Below are 25902 nucleotides of genomic sequence, written 5' to 3' on the forward strand. Positions count from 1 at the left end.
ATAATTATTCCATATGTGCCATTTTTGAAATGAACTGAAGTGTGCTAGTCTCTAGTATGAAAGGATAAATAAACTTTTTTTCTTCTTCCTGCAGTAAAAGTTATGCTTATTCCTGCGGACCAGATATTTACAGTTAATTTTAAACTTGGCCTGGTGTTAAGACAACTCAAGGAACACTTTTCACAGCTCTTAAAAATACCACTTGAAAATCTACAATTCATGCATAATGGTAAGTTCTGAGAACTAATGTTATCTAGATTTGATGTGTTTAAAAAATTAGATTTTGTTAGCTTTAGAATTAGTTTTAAAGTTATTTAGTAATAGAATGATATATTTTAGATTATTAATGTACTTATTAACCTTTGCCAATATCAGTGTCATTTTCACAGCATTAGGTCTGCCTAGATTTTGCCTGAAGGATTGAGGAAACACCAATTGAAGTTAGATATTTGTGAGATTGGATCTGAAACTTGACACACTTCTTTATTCCAAGCTTTTTCTAGTAAGAACTGTAGGTTCCATATCTTTTATAATACCATTTACCGTATATACTCGAGTATAAGCCGAGTTTTTCTGCCCAATTTTTGGGCAGAATATCCCTTTGAATGCTCCCCTGCTGTGTAGTATACAGCGCGAGTGCCGACTGTGATTACTACAGGACCGGCCGTTGCTACGGTGATGTGGCTGTTCCTGTAGTATCACAGTCGATAACCAGACTGTATACTAATGCTGGCAACCGCTCTACATACGTAAACCGGTACCGGCTCTCCTCCTCTGCGGGCACCGATGCGCTACCTAAACCTACTGATATAATAAGTTTTCCCAGATTTTTGGGTTAAAATTAGGGGCCTCGGCTTATATTCGGGTCGGCTTATACTCGAGTATATAGGTATAAAGTAATTGAGGAGGAGACAAAATCCAGGAAAGAGTTGCCAGAAGAAGAGAGATGTTAGAGATAGAGTGCATGGCCAACAGTATTAAATGCTGCAGAAATATAAGCTAGGTTAGACTAAGAAAGAATTTTCATATATGATAAGGTGCTCTTTGGCAGTCTTTTGAAAGAAATTTCATTAGATTGATGAAACTGGGAGACAGATTGTGGAAAGAAAGAATGTATACAAAGAGAGAGCACCAAGCATACACCACGTGTTTTAGCAGTTTGATAGAAAGGGAGAGAGATTAATTGTGGAATTGTAGATTTAGAGCTCAAGGGATCTGAGAAACTATTAAATCCAATGTCTTTGTTTTATAGATAAAAAAACTGAGACATAGAGCAGTTAAATGGCTTACTGGTTGTCACATGATTATGAAGTATCTCAGGAAATATTGCAGTTCCAGTCTAATTCCAAACCTTACAGTAATCTGACTGTGCCAGCCTGCTGCCTCTAGATTAGTCAGATTTTTCAGGAGGTTACTAATATCTTTTGTTTATTACATCATCTTAATTATCCCAATTATCTCCTCCCTAACTCTTACTAGAAAAATCTTCCCATAAAATAATATTTTTTAGAGAGGAAAAACCCCAGCACAATTTATTTAAAAAATATGAAAATCTGAAAACATGTTCTGTATATATTGTTGGTGGATTTCCCACCTCACAAATGAGTGGGTTTGATGTGTCCTCTCATTTCTATCACTTGAGTCCCCCTTGATCTTTACAATTTTATTACATTTTCTTTTGATTTTTGGTAGGTAGTTTTTCCATTTTACTATTTATATTGTAGTTATCATGTCTATTGTTTTCTTGTCTCTGCTTGCTTCATTCTACACCAATTTGTATAGATCATTCTACACTTCTTTATATTTATCATACACATAGTAATGTTCCATTACATTTTTGTATCATAATTTGTTTAGCCATTCCCCAATTGATAGACATCTACTTTGTTTCCAATTTTTAGCTCCCACAAAAAAGTGTTGCTGTAAATATTTTGGAGTAACAGGGGACTTCTTGTTGATGGTTTTCTTGGGTTATAAACCCATTAATGAAGTCTTTGATTTTAAAAGGGTATGGACATATTAATCACTTTATTTGCACGATTCCACTTTACTTTCCAAAATGCTACACAAACACCATTGTATTGGTGTGCCTGTCATTTTATAATTCCTCTAACATTGACTATTGCCATTTTTTGGTGGTCTTTGATGGTTTTTAGGATGTGAGGTAAAAACTCAGGATTGTTTTAATTTGTCATTTCTCTCATTAGTTTTTTGGTACCTACTTTCCTATGATTGTGAATACTTTGCAATTCTTTTGAGAACTTCATGTCTTTTGACCCCATATCTAATGGAGAATGGCTATTATTTATATATATGTAGTTAATCTATCTTGATTACTCAACCCTTATCAGAAAAAATTGTTACAAAGATTATTTCCCATTTGACCACTCTTCTTTTCCTTGGTACATTAATTTTTTCTGTATAGAAGCTTTTCAGTTTCAAGTAATCAAAAGTTATCTATTTCATCTTTGTTAGTTACATCTATCTCTTTTTGGGCTAAGACTATATTTCTTAGGCATAATTATGGTCTGTTTCTCTTGTAATTTTTTACATCATGATCTTTAATTTTAAAGTTGCATATTAATTTAAAATGTAATATGGAATATGCTACAAGCTGTTGGTTTAAGACCAATTTTCCCCAGATAACTTTCTAATTTTCCCAGCAGATTTTATCAAACATGGATTTTTTCCCTAGGTAATTTGTGGTGTTGATTTTATGAAAAAATTGGGTTTCTGTCCTTTTTAAAAATTTGATTTGAAGGATAGATCATTCTGGGCTGCATCATTACTCTTTGGAACATATTATTTCATACCCTCTTATGTTTTCTAGTAGCTGTGTTATTTGAATTTTTCTTTCTTTGTATTTGAAGGTCTTTCTCCTGATTGCTTGTAGAAGTTGTTTCTGAATTGAATTATTAAATTTAACCTTTATATATCTTGCAGTTTGCCACTTTGGATTTTTTTTTGGAAGGGATGTATGAATTCTTTCAATTGGTCTTTCATTTTCTTTGTTCAGAAGTTTTGAGCAGTTCTATTATAGTATTTCTTTCATTATGTTATTCAAGTTTTTTATTTTTTTGTTTGTTTTTTTCATGTTCTTCTAGAAGATCTGGATTGTTTCTACTTATCCTATCTTTAAGACCAGTATTATAGTATTTCTTGTATTATGTCATTCAAGTTTTTTATTTGTTTAGTGAGACTTGCCATTACAGATTTAAGTTTTTCTATTCTATTTTTTATTTTTGCTGTGCGCTGTAAAATCTGCCCTTATAATTCCCATTTCTCTTTTGGACCATTCAAGAATCTATGTTATGGTTCTATGTTCTCATATTTCAGGAGTACTCTTGCAGGAAGTGTCGGATCATTTTATTTTGTTTTAAGTTATTCATTCATGAACTCATTTATTGGATCTGGAGACCATATTTTCTTTTGCTGTTAATGTTTTCCCTCTTGATTTATCTGCTTATGTTCAAAGTCTTTGATGTTTCTTGTTCCTGAGATCTATTCATTTTCTATCTTTCTCCCCTCTGATAGTGGTTTCCTTGGATGTTAAAGCATTTCAGCCTCTTCTTACTGGGCAGTTTCCTGTTCATAAGCCCAAATCTCTGCCCCAAATGACTTTTGAGGTATCAGAACTGGTCTCAACTGCATGTTATGTTCTTTCCCTCAGGCTTAATGGAGTACTCCACAGCCCCTTCACATATAGGGTTCTGCCCTTGTTTCCTGTTTTGTTCTTACTTTTCTGGACTGGAGCTGGCATTCAGAGGTCTGCCACACAGGCACTGTAGGGTTGTGGTCCCTGGAAGCTTTGATTCCTGAAAGGCGATGGCTACACTGGCTGACTGTTTCAGCTCGAGCAAACTTCTTTCTGTCCCTTGGAGTTGGAGTGTCTATAGCATTGGGAAGAGAGAGAAGGGGACCTGGGGCTGGGGGCGTATTTTGTGGTATGTCTCTGTCAGGTTCCTGGACTGTTAACGTTCACTCCCATACTAGGCTGATTGTACAGTTTAAATTGGCTGCTGGGTGAGCTAAGGATCAGTTAGCATCATTTCATGGATTTTTCTGTTAGTTTTTTTTAAAACTTTCTTTTGGATTCTGGGTATTCTAGACAATGGAGTTAGCTAGAATTACTTTATCTTTAGTGTATAATTTCTCCTTTAGAGAACTTTGAGAGGTCATGTAGGTCAGAAAAAGAAAAAAAGAGCCAATCTTCTATCTTATTGCTCATGCTTATGCCTTGGAAGTCCCCCTATGATCCTCCCTGATCTAGGCCATTACTCGAGGCTCTTAGAATTAGTAGGTTAAAAAAGTTTGTTTTTTCTTCTTCACAAAGAAAGGGAGGTTTGTGCATGTGAAAAAGGAGGAACTGTTGGCCATCCTTCATTCTTAAAGAAATCCAACATCATCATGAGAGTGAGGTCCTGACTTGTGCTTGTAAGTGAAGCAGTGTTGTGCAAAGTTGTCAGCCTCATTCTCTCCTCCTGAGTTATTAGAGTCAAGATACTTAAGTCAAGGTAAAAAAAAAAAAAAAGCAAATTTTATTGGCAGTTGGTGAGTCCTTACAGAGGAGAACTGAAGCAACTATTTATCAACCAAAGAACACTAGTAGAAACAAACCTTGCTTGACTTTCTGGGGCCTACTTTATAAAAAAGAAAATCCCCTAAGGTTTAGCAGGATGTCTACAATCTACCTTATGGTGATCCATGATACTACTCCAAGGAATCTAAAAAGTTTATGAAGCTTTGGACCAGAAATTGAAGAATTTGGCTATGGGCACAAGCTGTATTTTCTTCACTGTTACTTATTGAAGGCAAGATATGTCTTCACTGTTACTCATTGAAGGCAAGATATGTAGAAGAGAAAAGTTGACTTGGAAAGTGAGCAGAGATTAGGAAGGTGGTACCTGAGAATGAGATTTGGACTAGTAGACCATGACTTAAAATGTAGATATTATGGATTCTTGGCCAGGGATGGTACACCTTACAGGCTAGTAAGTGTGATTTTGTATATGTTTTCCAAATCTAATCAAGGTTAAAAAAAAAAAAAAAGGAATAGGAAGAGAGTATCTTGCTTGTGTATTTCCCTCATAGGTATCATTGAAACCTGATGGGATAAAAGTGATGACTGGAATTTGATTCTTCTAAATGAAAATGCCTTATTCAAGGCAAAATGTGTAAGCTGGGAGTAGGATAGAATTGTATATTACCAAGATAAGCTTATGTAAGGAAATTCAGGAATTAGAAGCAGGAACAGTTGGGTGAAGGTCAGTAGAAGGAGATATAGGAGTGACTTTATCCTGAGACTAATATTGCAAGTTACCTGCCCAGGAAAAGGAGATAGAGGAGTTTGGGAAACTGATTATGAGTTTGGCACAGAAGAAGAAGAATTTAGTGATAGGATATTTCTCTTGTCCAGACATCTGCCGAAGCTTTCTCTCTGCCAAATACAGAGCAACCAATAATTTCTTGAGTTGCCTTAATGATAATTTCATCCTTCAAAGAATGGAAGAAGCATCAAGGAAAAATTTTATCCTGAGTCTGATTCTGCCAACAAGGAGGAATGAGCTGGTAGAATGGAAATGATGGGAATTGTTGGGGAGAATGGATATCTTTTTATGTTATAATTTGTGGTGATAGGAAAGCCAGATATAGCCTCACATGCTCCCTAGATTTGAAAAGTTATATTTCAGAGAGTTCAGAAGAAAAGTTGGTAAAATTCTCATGGGAAATCAGCTTGAAAAAGTTGGGAAATCCTCAAGAATAAAATTTTGTAAATAGGGAAACAGTTCCCATGGGAATAAAATGAGAATTATCTAAGGAGTTCAATTTAGATGAACTCAACAATTTAGTAAGAAAGAGCTGCATAGAAGATGAAAATGAAATCAACTAACAGAAGATGGGTATAAGGGGTCTTATAAAAATAGTCAATAAATGCCAAAGTTCAGAATGATCTGAGGCTATTGAAGGAAGTTAAGTATAATTTTAAAAGGTTATTTTTAGCTAATAATTCCAGTTACAGCGAGTTCACTTCTCACAAGGCAGGCCATTCTATTTTCTAAAAACTCCAAAGTTTAGGAAATTGTTATTTCTGTTGATTTGAACTTCAATATCCTAAAATGACAAAATTAAAAAAAAAAAAAAAACACCACCTTTTTCCTATGACAAGCCTGAAAATAACTGAAGACAACTCACACATATATCTGCCCTTTCCTTGTCCCCAAGACTTTTCTTTAGCCAAAAATACCCAATTCCTCTAGCTAATCCTCATATATAATTTTGAATTTTCTTAAGATACTCCAGTGACATAAGCATAATATTTTAGTCACTCTTTAAAATATACTGTTTTTTAAAAATATACTGTTTCTATTAATAAAGATAAGCTTTCACTTTTTTTCACAGACATATCACATTTTTGCCTTATTTCAGGCTGTAGCCAATTCAAATCTTTAAATCTTTCCCACTTATCTTTAGTTTGACTTTCTTAACCATTCTTATTTTATGTTTTCTAATTTATCAGCAATCCTCAACAGAGAAGCCTGAAGCAGCATAGGAGTTGAGTAATTCTACTTTCTTCTTGTTATTGAATATCTCACTCTCTGTAACAGTGGACCTATTTTTTATTTGTATTTCTTGCTTCAGCAAAATCTTGTATTTGTTCTCTTTATTTGAATTATTATTTTTTGTTGTTGTTGTGTTGTTTGAAACTGATGCCCACTTAGTCTCCACCAAGATTCTGTCCCAGGTGGATTTTTTGACAGTATTCTTTCCTGGTTCTCTTCTTCCTTGCTAATTAAACCTTCTTCTCATTGTTCTTTGCTGGTTCCTTATTATAGCCTTCTCCTTCGCTATGGCTCCTCCTGGACATTCCCCTCCCCTTACTTCACTTCTCCCAAATCTACACCGATGACTCACAGATAGATCTCTCCAGCTCCAGTTTCTCCCCTGAATTTCCATCCTCCATTACAAATTTACCTATTAGACATTTCAACCTGGATGTACCTGCATACATCCCAAAACTAGTATGTCAGAAACAGAGCTATGTCATTCACCCCCTTTCCAAATGTCTATTTATCTGGGAGGTGCAACCATTCTTTCCATTTCCCAGGTTCAGTAATTTATGTATTATCTGCCACTCTTCACTCTCCCTCACCCCATGTGGCTAGTCATTCTCCAGATCTGAGTATTTCTGCCTTGCTTCTGGGTTCTTCTCTCTACCTGCACTGCCATAGTTCAGGATTTTAGTCTCTTGCATGGACTGTCACAATATCCTTTTTATTAGTTTTACCTCAAATCTCTCTCCATTTCAGGCCTACTTCCCCACATAACTACCTAAGTCATATTCTTTTAGCACATACTCAAAAAACTTCAGTGGTTCCCTATTGCCTCTAAGATTAAATAAAAACTTCTCTTTAGCTTTTGAAGCCCTTTGTGCCCTAATCCCAGCCTCTCAAGAACCTTTGTTCTTTCATCCCTTCCTACTTCTGCTATGTAGTCAGACTGGCCTGCTATCCTATCTTTACCCTGGCCATCTTCTAGGCCTAAAATGTTCTCCATCTTTGCTTGCACTTAATATAATCTCTCATTTTCTTTTTTCAGTGATTTTTTCCTTCAATATTCAGCTCAAGTAGCATCTTCTACATGAAGTCTTTCCTGATACTCTTAGCTACTTGTGCCTTCTGTTCCAAATAACTTGTATTTCACTGCTGTTTATTTGCATTTATTTATGTATTTATTAAATATACTTTTTTGTTTTTATTTATTAAAAAAACTTCATTTAACAAGAATTTATTTTCTTTCCCAGCTCTTACTGGGAGAAGGTAATGAGTGGAGAGTGGGAGGGAAGAGAAAAGCAAAACCTTTATAACAAAAGCACATTATAAAAATGCACTGCCACTTTGACTTTGTCCCAACATATGTGTTTTATTCTGCACCCTTAATCCATTATCTCTTTATCAGGAGGAAGGCAGCATTCTTCTTCATTGTTGGAAGCTGAGAGACACAGGCTCATAGTTTTTCCACATGGCACCCAGGAGCAAAATGGCAGTGGCTTGGGTCTCTCCAAGGACCTGTTTTTAAAATTTTAGCCATAAAATTTCTCTTCTAAATAAAATTTCTCACCTTGTCTCCTCTGCCCTCCCAGGGAGGGTGAAAAGAAGCAAGTATTACCCCAGACCAGATGTTCCTAGTCAGAGGAAGCGTGTTGAGTGTGAACCTCACTCATGACCTGACAAGCTGCTTGGGGTATCTCAGCTATAGGGCCGAGGGGGAAAAAAAAGGGGGGCTTACCAATGATGGTGACAGTGAAGGGGTAAAACCAGGGGAAACCAGACTCTCCCTATATGGGCCATTAAATGTTGGGGTTCAATGGGAACTCCAACAATGCTGGGATTCCAGATCGCCATCATGAGGTGTCTCAGGGGAATTTGCAGGTTCATATCTAAGTCAAGGAGCAAAGTTTATTATAATTGTAATACCAGTTAAAGTGAGCTAAATCCCAAAAGAAGTTAGCAAAGAACTGGGAACAAGAAAGTAAATTTGTAGGGAAAAGTTAGACCAGGTACTTCACTGATTTGCTAATTGTATGATATTATGTATAATTGTATGACTCCAGTTGGGGAGTGGTTTGGTTCTGATTTGTGCACAGATGTGGTGCCCATAGTTCTCTGTGGGATGCTGCTGGGGAAACCTTCCAGAGGTGTGTTTTTAGAGCTGAAAGGTCATTAGGTTTTGTGTTATATATCCAATTTTGTTCAACTTTAAGTACCTCATTATTGTTGCTCATTAATCTTGGAAACCCCATTATTACTGAACAATGGTCTGTTACCTGACAGCCAGCAATATTTGTGGGCTCCGGCATTCTGGTCAGATAGAAATATATTATTTATAACTAGATTCCTCCGAAGGCCAGGTGGTCATAAGGGCTATTGCTACATCTCCCCAGGAGCTGCACCACATCACAGGGGCTGTAAATTTGAGCTCCAAAAAATTGAGGACCATGGGGAGAAAATAATGGAAAATCCAGGATTATAGAGTTCTGGGATTTTGGACATTGGTCTCCAGAATCAGGGTGGGGATTTGAGGCTGACAACAGGGCTTCTGGGCGGTAGGGGCAGGGGAGGATGAGGGAGGATTGGGGCTTCTGAGGGAGCCTCACATTAGCGGACCTTATATCAGAGGTGCCAGAAATGCCCAGCGTTCCCAGATGTTGGGGTACCAGCACCTACTCTAGAAGAATCCAGGTTTGAAAGTATCAAGTATTGGCTGGGCCTTGGGGGAGAGTGGAATTCAGGAGGGTGTGTCATCCTTTTCCAGCTGGTAGCCTGGAGTCCCAAAGGCTTAACTTTTTAAGAAAATGCTGGTTAGCTTGAAGCACAAACAGCAAGTAGACTGTCCACAGAGAGACTCCGAGAGGCCTGGCAGGCAGACAACAGCAACAGAAAGCCAGATTTAGATCCTCGAGGTCGCAGGTTACAGTGGCTCCCCTTTGAAATGCTGTGGAGCTTAAACACACCCCCAGAAAAGTCCTGCGCTGGAGCAGCTTGTCCCCCTACCCAGGGTCCTGGGGATATGCAGGTACACACAATGGACCTCAGAAAAGGATGTGGCCTTTTTCTGGGTGTCCTACTTTAGGCCCATCAGAAAAGTGACTCAATGTGCTTTTTGATTACAACTATACCATGAGACAAAGCTAGGTTTTTGATTATACCCCACCTTAGTTGAAGAATAGGACAAAAAAAAAGAAAAAAATTATATTGGGTTTTTGCATTTCCTTTGTCCTATGGCTTATATGGGTTTGATACTGTCTATGAAGAGGTAAAATAGGCACCAGAAGTGGTAAATAGAAATAGTTTCAGGAAAGCAATAATTTTATAAATAGCACACTAAAAATAGCATGCTAAAGATTCAGTTTGGGACATGGAGGGCCACAACAAGACATCCATCACAGATTACAAAAGAGTGCTATTTATTATGTGAATTAGCAAGGAAAGGGGTTTTAACAATTAACAAAGGGAAAGATAAGTTCCCTAGTGGAACTCAGAATTAACCAGAAGGAAGATGCCATTAAAGGGAATACACCATGAAATGGGAGTAGGCCATTGACTGGCAGACTAAATCCATAGAAGAGGTTAGCAGATTAACCCAAAGGGAGTGAAGCAAGGGAAGGAGATTACACCATTGATTGGCCAGCTAATCCTAAAAGGGATTTAGCATCCTAAAAAAGTTAGCTGTAACAAGGATAAAGACACCATGAGTCCTGAGGATGAGGGGTGAGAAGAAAGACACTATGAGGCAGGACACCATTTAAGGCGAACCCTAAAAGGGATTTAGCAAAGATTATATAGACCAGGAGCAGATCTCTTATAGGGAAAATATTAACCTCAGGAATTTGAATCATAAATTGGCTTTCTGATTGAATAAGTAAAGGCAGGCTTTCTGGAGACTTAGGCCTGAGGTGGAACTGAAAGTCCACTTGAACAAAAGGCCTACTTAAGTCTGAGATGATTCCCATCAGTGCCATTTCTGCTAGTCCCAGGATGTATAATCCTATGAATGCTTCAGGCTTTCTCTACCAAAGCCCACCTAGCTTCCCAGGACTTCATCATTTTGGCCATTTATTTGTCAGTTTAAAAATGGCTCTTACTCTTATAAATTTGGATTAGTTTCTTATATATCTTGGTAATAAGACCTTATTAGAGAAACTTGTAAACATTTTTCCTTATTAACTCATTCTCTTTTAATTTTAGCTGCACTAGTTTTGTTTTTATAAAAATAATTATATTTTATAAGATAAAATTTGGCAGGGCTGAATGTAAAATCCTAAATTTGGGTTCAAAGAATCAATTCTACAGGTGCACGATGAAGCAGTTATGTAGCCAAAACAAGCTAATTCAATGTGGGATTGAGAAGTATGGTGACTAAAATGAGAGAAATTATAGTCTTGATCTTCTTAGGTCAGATCTGGATGCTTTTTGATCCAGGCTGTCACATTTTAGGTATTACCCTAACTGTGGCTTTCAATATGTATTTTTTTTTTTCATTTTGTCAGAACTTTTTGTCATTTTGGTGAATGTTTTTCTTTCTAAAGCAATTTTAGAGAGCTTTGGGTAGTCATGCTTCTTTCTAGAATTCTTATTGTTGGGTTTGTGGGTCAAAGATAAAGTCAGAAAGAATTTAGGTATTTTATTATGTGCCATGAACAGTACTAAGGGTGGGAAACAAAGGAAGGTTAAAAAATAAACTCTGCTATCAAGAAGCTCTTAATGTCAAGGGGGACACAATATGTAAATAAATATATGCAAAGAAGATATATAGGATATACTGTAGATTATCTCAGATGGAAGGCCCTGAGATTGAGGAGAACTGGGGGAGACTTTCTTGTGGGAGTGATACATTAGCTGAGGCTTGAAAAAAAACCATAGAAGTCTGGAGGTAGAGTTGAGGAGGGATAAAATTACAGGCATGGGGGACAGCCAGAGAAAATACCTGCAGTTATGAGATGTGTGTGGGTTGGTTAAGCCTGAGACAGAGCCAGGTGATTTATACCTCCATGAAATACTTAAGTTTAGAAAGTGGAGAAGTAGTTGTTTTTTGATAAATGTACTAATGTAGCCTTTTATACCAAATCAGATACATTTACTAATCAATGCAAAATTATAGACATTTTTGGACATGGAGCATGATTTTGTTTGAAGCAATCATTTGTTTCTATTGTTTTATCTTTGATTATATGACATACTGATTGTCTAGAATCTTTGCTTTTCAAAAATTGGAAGAGGAAGGGGTTTTCTAAAGGAAGATAGGACAGACAGCCGAAGTGTGGAAGGATATTAGAATAGCAGTGACTTAATACAGATGTTTTATGATAATATGATAAGAAGTATTATGAAATACTGTTCAAAACAAATTCATGCGGGGTATCCTTGTATAGACTACTTTGCCATCATCAATTTTATGACACAGTTTACAGAAATGTAAGAAAAAGGGACTGACTGCATTGTGTTTGATTTTTAAATAGTACAATATAATTCCACAGTCATCTGGAAGCATTTCCTATACAAAATCTGTATACATTTATATTCTTCTTCACACTTGTAATTTGTTTTGTTTTAAGGGAGAATTGTAAAAGATATTGAAACCTTAATGCATCTTGAAGTTATGCCAGATGAAACTGCAAGATTGGATTTATTTTCCTCAGATTCAGCACTTTATCCAGTCAAACGAATATATCAAAAAATGGAAGGTCTAAATAATATCATAACTGTGAGGGTGCAATCTGGTAATTCATTTGATTTTCTTTTAATATGTGTTTTGTAGTCCTTTAAAAAAAAGCCATATTTAAACTCATCATTGTGAATTGTTTATCCACTGTTGGTGTTTACTTGTATAGGTGCTATGATGTACCAAGATATCGTTGTTGAGATTGAAAAAACTGATTTCCACAAACCATTCCTGGGTGGATTCAGACATAAAATAACAGGGATAGAATATCATAATGCAGGGACACAAACAGCACCCAAAAAGCTGTCTCCAAAAGTAAGCTTCTTTACTAGATCGACTCAGGTAAGATTTGTGATTTTCTAAGTTATTTATAGAACCAAATATATTGCTACATGATTATCAGAGAGTTCAGTTGATAGAAATAACTATGAATGAAAACCATAATAATTAAAAACAAACATAAAAATGAATTGAAAGAAAGTAGTATGAAACAAAACTTTGCTTAGTCTAATATGTTTAATAAGCCTAATATGTTAATTAATATATTAATATATACATGACAATAATTTTAACAGTTGAAAAATCTTTAGTAAATAGAATACCTTAGGGTTTCAACCTTCTAATTTATTTTTAACAAAGCACACGTTTTTATTCTAGACGGTCGTTGAGAAGAAAAAGCTTGTAGCAACTACAAATAGAACATCTACCCAGATGACCAAAATTGGTGTTTATGTGTCTAATATGACTGATAAACTCTTAACTCCAGAGCACTATATTACAGCAGATGAATATCATGCAAAAAGATTGGCAGCGGTAAGATCTTTATGTTAATATGGCTGGGTGCTGAAAATGCTAGAATATATTCTTACTATTTCCTATGTAGTACCTTAGGGGATCTCACAGGGTAGACCCTTCAGAGCTGACTGTATGAGGTCCCTAGTTCTTTTGGGGTCTGCCTTCACAAAAATCATTTTGTGGCTCATAAGCCCTGACTGATGTGTTTAACCAGCTGGAGGAAACAGTTAGTTCAAAGACAAGCCATATAATGGAAAGGTTTGTAAGGAAAGGAATACTAAAATATTTTTCCATAAATCTAGAATATACAGATTTAGATATAGTGGGAAGATTGGACAAGTATGGCTGGAGCACAAACATGGAGGGAGCGAGTGGGGCCAGGACACATTCCTTTAGGGGCTGTTGCTTCTTTCCCAGGAATGCTCTTATTGAGTCTGTTGCCTGCTTATCTTCAGCAGAAATGTAGTCTCCCCCAGGTACTTCTCTGCTGGACAAATCGTCTTGACTGAGTTGCTCTGGAGGCTGATCTGCTGAAGGCTGCTGGACTAACTGCAGGATTAGTTGCAGAGATTGTGCTGGGTGCTTCCAGGCAAGCCATATTGGTCAGTGGTGGTAGAATTTCACTGTGTTCAGCATCTGGATTTAGTTCAAATCTTTGGCTTATATTACTGTCTTCCTCATATAGAAAAGGAGGAGTGCTTCACGGCAGTTTTAATTAAGCAGAGGCTTTTTTAGGAAAGCAGCAGTCCTCAGCCAAAGAGAAACCTGGCTTATTATACAGTCTTGGCTACAAATGAAGCTGTTTTCATCCCCAAGTGGAAGACAGCAAGTTCTTTATTTGTAAATTTTTGATAGCTTTTAAAAAAATCACTTTTATTTATGAATCTGTCCTTTCCTTTCCCCTACCCTGAGTGCCATTCTTGGTGTGACTTTAGCATGTTCCCCTGTTCTAGAAAAGGAACAGTACATTAGTGTGGTCTTTTTGAAAAGCATTATATCATTATAAGAAATACAAAATTTTGTGGTGTTCTCTTCTTTTTCTAGAATATGATGGTTCTCTGGGAAGCAGGTTTCTTGGGAAGGTTTTCTGGAGGCAGCTTTAGTTTCAGTTCCAAGTAATAATCACCTCAAATACAGCCAGGAGTTAAAATCCAATTTTTATTGTCTCTTCCAAAATAGCCCAGTTAGCTTTCTTTGGTTCTAAGAGCTCTTGTTGCTAGCTTCAGCCTCCAGCTCTCTCTGAATCTTGGTTCTGCCTGACTGCAGATTAGCTTCTCAATTTCCTTAACTGACTGATTCCCCTGACTCAGCTCCTTTTTATGCTCTTTTAGAGGTGTAAACTCAAAGGTTGACTCCTTCTCCAAGAGTGGGATTATAGGAGATGTAACTTTGGATATCTCCCAATTTGTGAATTCCAATGTGTGAGTCAATGTGTAAACTCTTTTAAATGTGTGAGCTCTAATGTGGGAATTCTCCCAAAGGTGTGAACTCCAAAGGTGTAAACCCAAGCACATAAGTACTGTTTCTATCAATTCATTGAGTTAACACTAGGATTCTAACAATTCTTTCTCCAGTGATTTTCACCACTATTACTCTAAAGACGTTAATAATAATAAGGGAAATATTTATACAAAATATTCATAATAGCATTATTAGGAATAGCAAAAAACTGGAAATGACACTAGTATCCAACAATTAAATCATTGTTAATAAAATGAATATACCATAAGTTCCACAGTGTACTATTTGAAAGACCTAATATAGAGATGTCATGAGCCAGAGTTCTGGAGAAATTCTTACAACAAGGTGTTAAATCAGTGGAATTGATAAGACAAGGTAATTAATAGTTCTCTAGTTCAGTACATGTATTTAGTACTTAAAATAGTTCTACAAGATTGACACCTATTCTACAAGATTCACACCTACAATGATGTAATTATAATAGAGTATATAAACTGGGACAAACTCAGCCAGAGACATTTATTCCATCTCCTACATTTGTGGTGTCTGGCCTGTCCTCCTTCATTTCTCCACTGAGACCAAGGCCCATATGAAGGGCCTCCAGAAAGCTAGCTCAGGTCCCAGGCAAGAGACAAGACTATGAAGTACACAATAAAGAATTTGGACTTTATCCTTGGCTCTTCTCCTGGTGATTACTCTACTGAAACGAAGGCTGGACCAAAGACCTCCGGAAAACCAACCAGAACATTACATAGATATGCTATCATCATCTGTTGGAAGTTCTTCCTCCTTTAACTCAGTTCAAGCTTAAGGTTCCCATTGCATAATATTGATTTAGAATGAGCTCATAGTCCATCAAAAGCCTTAGAAACTTTTCAGAGGAATTGCTATATAACCAAGTCTCTCTCATCTTGTACTTGTGAAGATGATTTTTTTGATCCCAAGTATATTTATGCTTATTCATATTAAATTCTATCTTATTAGATATAGTGCAATGATCTCTTTTGTAAAGATCTTTTTGGATTCTGACTCTGTTATCTAGTGGGTTAGCAATCCCTCCCAGCTTTATATAATTTGCAGATTTGCTAAGCATTCTATCTAAGCCTTTGTCTAAATCATTGGTGGAAAAGTTGTAGCACATAGTCATGCACAGATCCCTCGGCCATTCCATTGTAAACTTTATTCCACCATTAATGACTTCTACTTGAGTTTGTATAACTAATCATTTTTTTTTAATTCCATTTTTTTTTCTGCTTCATGTTCTCTCCCTCCCACCTATCCTTCTCTCACTCACTGAAAAGGCAAGAGCAAAAAATCCTTGCAAATACACAGTCAAGCAAAACAAATTTCCATATTAACTATGTCCTTCCTTTTCCAAAAAAAGAAAGAAATATTCATTAATCAGTAGTCTACAGTCATCAGCTCTTTATCTGGAGGTGGATAGCATATTTCATTGTTAGTCCTTTGGCATGGTTGGTCATCAAGTTCATAGAGCTCCCAAGTTTTTTTTTTTTTAATTTTTGAAATTTTTTTCTAATTATGTGTAAAAAAAAATTCAAGTTCCAAATTCTCTCCTTTTTTCCCTCCCCTCATTGAGAAAGCAAGCAACTTGATATAGGTTATACATATGCAGTCATATAAAACATTTCTATATTAGTCATGTTGTGACAGAAAAACACAGAACAACATACCCATTTCAATCTTATCTTGATAAGTGTGAGATGTTGGTCTGTGCCTAGTTTCTGCCATACTGTTTTTTAGTTTTACCACCAGTTTTCTCAAATAGTGAGTTCTTACCTAAGAAGTTGGAATCTTTGGGTTTATCAAAAAGTAGATTACTATAGTCATTTACTACTGTGTCTTATATACCTAATCTATTCCACTGATCCACCACTCTTATTTATTAGTCAATACAGATTGTTTTTTGATAATTATTGCTTTGCAATACAATTCAAGATCTGCTATTATAGCTAAGCTGTCTTCCTTCACATTTTTAAAAAATTGATTCCCTTGATATTCTTGCCTTTTTTGTTCTTCCAAATGAATTTTGTTATTTTATTCCTAGTGCTATAGAGTAATTTTTGATTAGTTGGTATGGTAATGAATAACTAAAGTTAGGTAGAATTATCATTTTTATTTTACTGGCTTAGCTTGCCCATGAGCAATTAATATTTTTCTAATTGTTTAGATCTATCTGTGCAAAAATGGTTTTATAATTGTGTTCATGTAGTTCTTGGACTTGTCTTGGCAGATAGACTCTTAAATATTTTATGTTGTCTACAGTTATTTTTTATTAGAATTTCTTTTTCAATAGATGATCAGTATTCTTTCAATTTCTATTTTTTCCCTCTGGTTCTAGGCCATTAAGGTAGTTTTCCTTGATAGCCTGTTGAAATAGGATTTCTAAGCTCTTTTTTTTTTCTTTTTTTTTTTTTTTTTTTATATCATGACTGTCAGGTAGTCCAATAATTCTTAACTTTTTAATCTGTTTTTCAGATCAGTTTCCCTTCAGTGAGATATTGCATATATTCTTCTATTTCTCATTCTTTATATCCATTTATTTATTGGATGTCTCCTGTAGTTATTATTTTTCCCTTGCCCAATTCTAATTTGTAAAGAATTATTTTCTTCATTGAGTTTTTGGGCCTCCTTTTCTTTTGGTCAATTCTACTTTTTAAGGAGTTCTTTTCTTCAGTGAATTTTTCTATCTCCTTTTCCTTTTGGCCAATCCTGAATTTTAAAGAATTCTTCTCTTCAGTGGATTTTTGTGTCTCTTTTATCATTTGGCCTAGTCTGTTTCTTAAGGCATTATTTTCATCAGTAATTTTTATGCCTCCTTTACCAAGCTGTTTACTTTTTTTTCATGATTTTCTTGTATCACTCTTATTTCTTTTCCCAATTTTCCCTTTACCCCTCTTAATTGATTTTAAAATCCTTTTTAGAGCCTGAGACCAATTAATTTTTTACTTTGAGGCTTTGCATGTAGTTATTTTGATATTATTATCCTCTTCTGAGTTTGTATTTGATCTTCCTTATCCAAACAGTAGCTCTCTATGATCTGGTTCTTTTTTGTTGATGTTATTGTTGTTTATTTTTCATCTTTTTGACTTTTAACTTTATGTTAAAGTTGGATTGTGTTCCCAGGGTAGAGAGTGCACTGTTTGAAGTTTCAGGTTTTTCATCCTACTGTTTTTAGATCAATTTCTGTAAGTTTTTGGTTCTTCCAGGATGCTATGATCTAAGGAGTGGTACAGTCATTGCTCTCCTGACTTGTGCTCTTGTCTGTGAGGGACCACAGACACTTTGTTCCACGTTGGAACTGTAACCAGGGTTATTGCTGCCCTGGGACCTCAAGCTCTGGTGTGCTAATGCCTCACTTCACCCTGGGATGGTGTCCCTGAACCATGAGTAGGTATTGTAACAAGCACATTCAGTGGTACTGAAAGGGTATCCTCTCATCTCCTGATCAATTTTCTGACCCCTTTACCATTTGGGGATTGAAAGCTCTGGAAGTTGCCTTGTCAAGGTGTAGTCTGCACTGGGATGTACTTTATTCTCACCCCACTGAAACAGACCTTTCCTGTTGATCTTGTCTTAGGCTAGGTAATTTTTCATCCCATCCTTTTGTTGGTTCTACTGCTCTAGAAATACATTTTGAGACATTAATGTTGTTTGGAAGGAAATTTGGGAGAGCTCAGGTGATTCCCTGCCTTTATTTTACCTGCTTGGTTCCATAACTCTCCTCCTCCAAAGTCTTTCAAAATTGCATATCTATAACATTGCCTTTATTGTATAAATTGTTCTACTGGTTCTGCTCACTTTGCATCAGTTCATACAAGTTTTTTTTTTTTTTGTTTTGTTTTTTTTGTTTTGTTTTATTTTTGGTCTTATAGTACAATAGTATCCTATCACCTTTATTTTTTAATAATTAATTTAGCCATTCTCCAATGAACATTCTCATCAATTTCCAATTTATTACTGCCCTGAAAAGTGGTACTACAAAAATTTTTGTGTACATAGATGATTTTTCATTGCCTTTGAGCTTTTTGGGGTATAGACCTAGTAATAGTAATATTGGGTCAAAGGGTATTTCCAGTTTTTGTTTATAATTTCAAATTACTTTCCAGAATAGCTGAACCAGTTTACAATGAATCTGTTTTCCTGTAGACCCTCTAAGCTTTATTTTCTGTTTTTTGTCAATGTTGTCAGTCTCATGGGTGTGAGGTGGTATCTCAGAGTTGTGTTAATAAGTATTTCTTTAATTGCTGGTGATTTAGATTGATATTCTTCATATTTTGATAACTTGGATTTCTCTTTTGAAAATTGCCTGTTAATATCTTGGACCATTTATAAGTTGAGGAAGAGTTCTAATCAGTTGATATTTAATCAACCAGTTAGAATTTTACTTTTTCCCACTAGAATACCATGACATATTTATCAAGTGAGTTGCTAAAATTTCAGCAATTTACATAGACATTTACTTTACTTATCAGTTTAATAACTTTGTCAAAAAAGGTTAGTCTTTTGTGACTTATACTTGATAACCATTTCTAGGTGAACACTAATCACTTCTAACTTAATCATTCATTCTTATTTTTTCCCCCTAGAAATTGGAACCCATCTCATTAACTTAAGTTAGCTGACTTTGTTGTTTTCCTGGTTTAAAAAAAAATTAGAACATTTATCTTTTGGGGGGAGGAGGGAGCAAAAGTCCAGCATTCTCTCCAGTCTTAGTCTTTCAAATATAACTGATAATAGTTTTGCAGTCACTTTCATCTAATGTTTAATTCTTTGAGTAAATAGGTGGTATGATTCATCTTTGCACATGTGACTTGAATGTCTTAGTCTCTGCCTGATTTCCAGTATATTGGTTAGCAGCTGAATCCACTAATTTTCTTTTCTCTTTTCAGTCTGAAGTTGTTCTTCTTGGAAGGGAAAGTGTAAACAAAGTAAGATTAGGCAGTCACACTTTATCTCTTTTGTCACCTTCAGGGAGATAGGGCAATTTCTTTGATCCTTCCCATTTCCTCACCATAACTATCAAAATAAAACAGACCACATAGGCTGTTTACTGTCTTTATCTGTTTTGACCAGCCTTTGTTCATTCTGAGTTTGAGCATTTTGATACTGTCCTTTCCCGACCATGTCATTGTTCTGTATTCTATTCATCCCTTGTTAACCTGCTCTTGTTCCTTCTGTAATTTGTAGTTGGGGAATTATCTATGCCTGTGTTTAGATGTTTTCAGACAACTTCCATTTTTTCTCCTCACTTCATTTCTTCCCCTTTATCTTTTTTGAATTTTATTCTTGATAGTTTCCCAATGTTCCTGAACTGACTTCCCCTATAGAATTTTAGTCTATGAGTTCTTACCTATTTTTCCTTTGAAATTTTCTCTATACAAATCTAGGATGTAAGTCAGATCATTCCTAGCTATTCTCTACTTCTTTTTCACAAATTTCTATACAAGTTAACATGCATATTAAAAGCCTCTAAATTGCACTATTTGCATTTCATATATAGTTACTTTAAAATTCTCATTTGTATTTTTGAGTATTCTTATTCCAAAGTTAAGAATAAAATGTAAAATAATTGATGCTCAAAAATTATAATAAAATCAAATGGAAAAAATAATTCATGACCTAGAAGCAGAAGAGATCCATTGATATGGGACCATATAATATGCCCTCATGAAATGGCCATTAAAATGGTTGCGTTTCCTTTATAAATGGAGTAAATTTGGTATAACATCACCTTCCATATCCCCCCATCCCAATATTTTAGTTAAGGAGATGCTACCCCCATCCTATAATATCTCCAGGGACTTCTGGTTTTTGGTAGGATCTCTATCTGTTGGCATTAGTCTAAGATTCTTCCTACATTGTCTCATTTTTGTAGGTGTTTTTTCCAGCCCAAGAAACATAACCAGCTTCTCATGGTGACATAACCATGCATTAGACTGTGAGCTTCTTGAGAGATGGGATTTTTTCCCCCCTTCTTTCTTTCTATGTACAGTGTTTAGCACAGGGTCTGGTATATATACTTACTAAATGATTGTGGACTGAACTGAATTACTTATTCTTTTCATTTATCCTCAGTTTCATGGAAAAATTACTGAAAGACCTGATTTAAATCAGTTCTCCCACTTACTAGTTATGTGATCTTGGGAAAATCGACCTTTAGACTTCATCTGTTTCCTCATTTACAAAAGGAGAGGAATAATAGAAGTCAAGGTTGAGTCTAATGTTTCAATTGGTGACTGGAGAATGAAAGTAAGAAAATGGTTATAGAGAAAAGGAGGGAACTAGCCACTTCATCACTTCTAATTATGGCTCTTAAACTCTAGCTTTTTTCCCTAGGAAAAATTAAAGAAAACTTCATTTTTAATTTTTACATAGCAATATTTATTTCAAAAGATATAATCAGAAAGATATGAATGTACTTTTCTTTTGTAACATGTGGGAGTCATAATCCTTCTTATCTCTTATTACCTCAGTCTCTAGAAAGGGGAAGGGGATTAGCTTCATAGTTTAGCTTAGTTTCTATAGACTGCAGGCCCAGTTTCAAGGCCAAAACTTTCCTGGAACTTGAGTCCAGGCACTCTGGCTTCTAAGCTGGTCTTCACTCTTTATTTCAATTCTGTTTTGAACTCCCATCCTGTAGAATCACCTTCTATATCTGGAGGATGGACAAAGTAGAACAAAAATAAACATTCTCAGGGCCATTTCTCCAAGCCAGGGTAACAAGAGAGAGAAAAAGAAAGAAAGTCCATGCATTTTCACTGGTTCAGTTTCTGGTATTATTTGCTATGGTTGAACCTGGGATTTTCACCCTGTGGAGGTAGCCAATAAGAGAGCCACAGGTCAAGGGCAGTTTTATTTTTATAAAAAGATTCAAAGGCAATAAAATATATTCTGAAACTAAAAAGTTTTTATAAGAATTCAGCAATATTATAATGAAATTAATGAAAATATTACCTCCCTCCCCTCCTTTTTTTACTTGTTTTTCTGACCAATAATTAGAAATATTTGGACCTTACAAAATTAGGCAAATTATATTTGCTTTGGGAGACAGGCAATTTGGCCTCTCAGAAATAAAAAGAAAACAAGCTGGGAGCTTTTGAACATTAATAGGTTCTATTTCCTAGAGCAGGTAAGCTGAAATTATTGACAGATTTAAAAATAAATTCCTAAATCTAAAGCACACAGTGAACAACTTTCAGACAGCTTTGTGAAATTAAACCTTTATATAAAAACAAACAAAAGCCCCAAACCAAAAACAAAACTATTTGAAGATTAATTCTGAATAGGGAAAGAATTACTGATACTGAAATCTGAAACTAAGTACACAGCTCATCAAAATTTGAAAAGGCATAAATAATAAGAACCTTTATAACTTCTGGAAGTATTCATTATAGTGACTTAATTCAGGTGAACACATGCTTCCAATAGAACCCATGAAAACACTTAATCTATATTAGGAGTTCTATTTATTAGGAGCCCCAAACTGTAATAGTTTTCATCTATTCTTCCTAAATTTAACATTGGCAAATCTTAGTAGGGAACCCGGTCCAAACAGATGATAGACCACAATAAAGATTATTTCATAAATCAGAGAATTGATCATTTTAAGTCCTCATTATTTCATTTATTTAAATTTAAAGGCTTAAATAAAACTGGTGAGCTTGGGAAAATTTGACTTATCTCAGATAACATAACTTCAAGAAGTATTTAACTGATCTTTTAAGATCTTCATTGATCTAAATCACCTGGGAACATTTTCAGTGAGTTAGAAATAAATAGAATAGTAACTCACTATCCTATAAAATGATGGAATTATCTAGCGCATTGATTAATGTATCTAAATACTTTATAATCTCTTCAGCTCTGAGGTTATCTTATAAACATCTTTCCTCTCAGAAAACCTCATTGGATGTATTCCTTTTCAACAGCGGCAATAGGAAACACAAATAGGGAAAATGTAATTTGTAAATTTTGATTTGAGAATCAAAAAAAGTGTGTGTGTGTGTGTCTGTGTCTGTGTCTGTCTGTGTCTATGAAGGAAAGAGGAGAAAAAAAGTAGATTAAATTTTTTTTCCTTCTCTTCTTTCCTCCTTCCTTCCCGGTAGAGAAGGGTACTGGGATGGACAAAAAAATGCTTTATAATTGCAAAATACTATATAACAAAATTGAAAACCCACTTAACCATTTGTTTTTGAAAGAGAAAGTGACTTACAGGATAGGGTACATTTCTAAACTGCTGAAGGTGGAAGACACATTCATATATGACATTCATATAGGATAAAGCAGCTAATACTCCCTCTGATGCTTCTCAATGAAGGTTCTCTGGGCAAAATGAAATTTTCCACTATGGGCCAAATCCCCTTATTGTAGCTGATTGAATAATGAAAGCTGTGAATTCCATACACTACTTTGAAAATGTGCCAATTTAAGGGTTTTAAAAAATTATTTATTTTTTCATGTGAACTATCACTTAAAATTTTTCTATGACAAAATTTAAAAAATAAAAGGTAGCTTACAGTTAGGTTGCAAACTTTTTTAACATAGACACCATGTTTTCTGATTATTTTGTACATAGTTTCTAGAAAAGTGCTGGGCCCATTTTAGTTATTTATTGAATATTTACTGATTGTTTTCCCTTTTCACCTCAACTTTTCTTTCCTTATCATTTAAATCCTAGTTTAAGTAAACCATTGTTAAGAAGGAGCATTTGTTCATTTCAAAGGCACCTATGAATGATTCTCAGATTATACAATATTTTGGATCATTTCTATTACTAATTATCTTGAATAGTAAAGACAATGAAGACAATTGATAATGGGCTCACTTTTCCCTTCTTTTTCATCTTACACTTAGGTACTGGTGATACAAAGATATTTTCGAAAGTGGCTTGCCAAAAAAATAGTAAAAGGCTTAAGAGAACAAAAAAGATTAAGATTGGAGTGGGAAGAACAAGAAGAAAAAAGGAAGGAAAATGAAAAGAAAGAATGGCTGAGAAAAGAGTATGAACGGAGAATAAATCCATATTCAGATGAAGACTTTGAACTTCTTTTCCGTGCCTTGGAAGGTAAGGTTAATGTAGGTTCTGTGTATGATGTTGCTTTAACAATTTCTTGATGGGATAACAATATATTTTACAATAGCCAAATGTATTATATATTTCTATTCTAGAAAAAAAGTTTTTTTTGTGTGTGTTTTGTATAATTTTTAAAATTACAAACCAGGAACAAAAAGAAATAACCAAATAAATAAATAAAAAATGATGGATCAAATATTATATAAAATCCTTAAAATTTGATAAAATAGAACCAGGCACATTAACAATTAAGCAAAAACAAAACACCAAAAAAGGCTGTTCTTGCTCTGTAAGTCTTTCTGAAGTTTTTGACCCTTCAACTTAAATATATATATATATAACATGTATACAAATGTATTACAAAGTTAATTTGTATAAAATTGTGATTGTGTTGACCTCAATTTATATCACTTTATATATGTCGTTCCACAATTCCCTATATGCTTCATTTTGTTCTGTTTTAATGTCATAAAATATTCTCTTACTAAGATTGAATTAACCATTCTTCTATCATTAGATATATGGATTGGTTTTTTAAAAAAAAAATTTTAATAGTAGCTTTTTATTTTCAAAATAACATGCAAGGATAGTTTTTAGCATTCATCCTTACAAAATCTTTTGTCCAGTTTTTTCTCTCTGTCTCTCCCCCTAGACAGCAAGCAATCCAATATAAGTTAAATGTGAAATTCTTCTAAACATATATTTCTATAATTAACATGCTGTATAAAAAAAATCAGATCAAAATGGAAAAAAAATTGAGAGAAAAAAAAGCAAGCAAACACTAACAAAAAAAGTGAAAATATTATGTTGTAATCTACAATCAGTCCCCACAGTTCTCTTTCTGGAGGCAGATGGCTTTCTCCAATCACAAGTCTATTAGAAGGGGCCTGAATGACCTCATTGTTGAAAAGACCCCCGTCCATCAGAGTTGATCATCTCATAATCTTGTTGTTGCCGTATACAATATTCTCTTGATTCTAATTACTTCATTTAGCATCAGTTCATGTAAATCCAGGCCTCTCTTAAATAATCCTGCTGATCATTTCTCCAATATTATTGCTCATTCCATAACATTCATATACCATAACTTATTCAGCCATTCCCCAACTGATGGGCATCCACTTAGTTTCCAGTTTCTTGCCACTACAAATATTTTTGCACATGTGGGTCCTTTTTCCTCCTTTATGATATCTTTGGGATTCAAGCCTAATAGAGACAAAGGAATCAAAGAGTATGCACGGTTTGATAATTTTTTTGAACATAGTTCCAAATTCCTCTTCAGAATGGTTGGATCAGTTCACAACTCCACCAACAATGTATTAATGTCTCAGTTTTCCCACATCCCTTCCAACATTTATTATCTTTTTCTGTCATCTTAGCCAATGTGAGAGTTGTGTATTGGTAACACATGGGTTATTTCCAATAGAGCAAATATGAATATTTTTAGTTCAGATAAGTTCTTTTCTCTTTTTAAAGTTTTGTTTGTTTTTTAGAATAAACTCCTCACTATGATAGAATAAATTTCTTACCTCATCACATCTGAAAAGAATGATCACTTTTATGGTTTTTGTTGTATTTTGCCATAATACTTTATTTGCATCTATCTAAAGACATACTAACAGTGTATTATAGTATTGTGCCAGTCTTCTTTGTGCCATCTTTCATAAGACTGTGCACATTTATTTTATAAATAAGCAATTTCAAACTTCACATGTCTAAAACGTAGTTCATTGTCTATCCCTCCAAACCCCAAACTTCTTCCTTTCTGAAACTGAAATTTCAGTACTTTTACTAGTATCACATCCTCCCAACTACTTACACTCAGAACTTTAGCATTATTCTTGATTCTTGACTTTTACTAACTCCATGTTTGGTCTATTGCCCAATCTTGTCGTTTGTATCTTTACATCTCCTGTATATGTATTCCCCTCTCTCTACCCTGACAATTATAATCAGGCCCCTTATCACTTCTCACCTGTAGTATAATAATCTTCACAGACCTTTTTCTCCTCAAGTCTTTATCTACCACAACCTTGCCTTCTGTCAAATATCCAAGGGGTTTTTGTAAAGGGAGGCTCTGACCATATATATCACTTCCTCTCAGCGAGCTCCTCTGGGAATCTGTTCTCTTAGGACCAAATAGAACCTCTTCTGTTCAACACTTAAGTCTTTTTAAACTAGGCCCCTTCCAATCTTTCAAGTCTTTCTGTTTGATATTCCCCTCCATTTATTATGTAATCTTGTCATGCTGACCTACTCCCTGTATAATTTTCAAATACTGTAATAATTTCAAATACAACACACCATCTCCCTTTGCACGGACTCACAGACCC

General features: G+C 35.0%; 1 protein-coding gene across 1 annotated transcript in view; it reads left to right on the forward strand.

Moving 5' to 3' along the window:
- IQUB (IQ motif and ubiquitin domain containing) overlaps positions 1-25902 on the forward strand; it is a 101249-nt gene that overhangs the window by 22441 nt on the left and 52906 nt on the right. The window contains exons 4-8 of the mRNA XM_052001377.1: positions 95-229; positions 12113-12277; positions 12389-12561; positions 12877-13032; positions 23350-23560. Of these exons, the coding sequence (XP_051857337.1) occupies positions 95-229; positions 12113-12277; positions 12389-12561; positions 12877-13032; positions 23350-23560 (840 nt within the window). The remainder of the gene's footprint in view (positions 1-94; positions 230-12112; positions 12278-12388; positions 12562-12876; positions 13033-23349; positions 23561-25902) is intronic.

The sequence above is a fragment of the Antechinus flavipes genome, chromosome 5 (assembly GCF_016432865.1).
Source record: "Antechinus flavipes isolate AdamAnt ecotype Samford, QLD, Australia chromosome 5, AdamAnt_v2, whole genome shotgun sequence".
Taxonomy (NCBI): domain Eukaryota; kingdom Metazoa; phylum Chordata; class Mammalia; order Dasyuromorphia; family Dasyuridae; genus Antechinus; species Antechinus flavipes.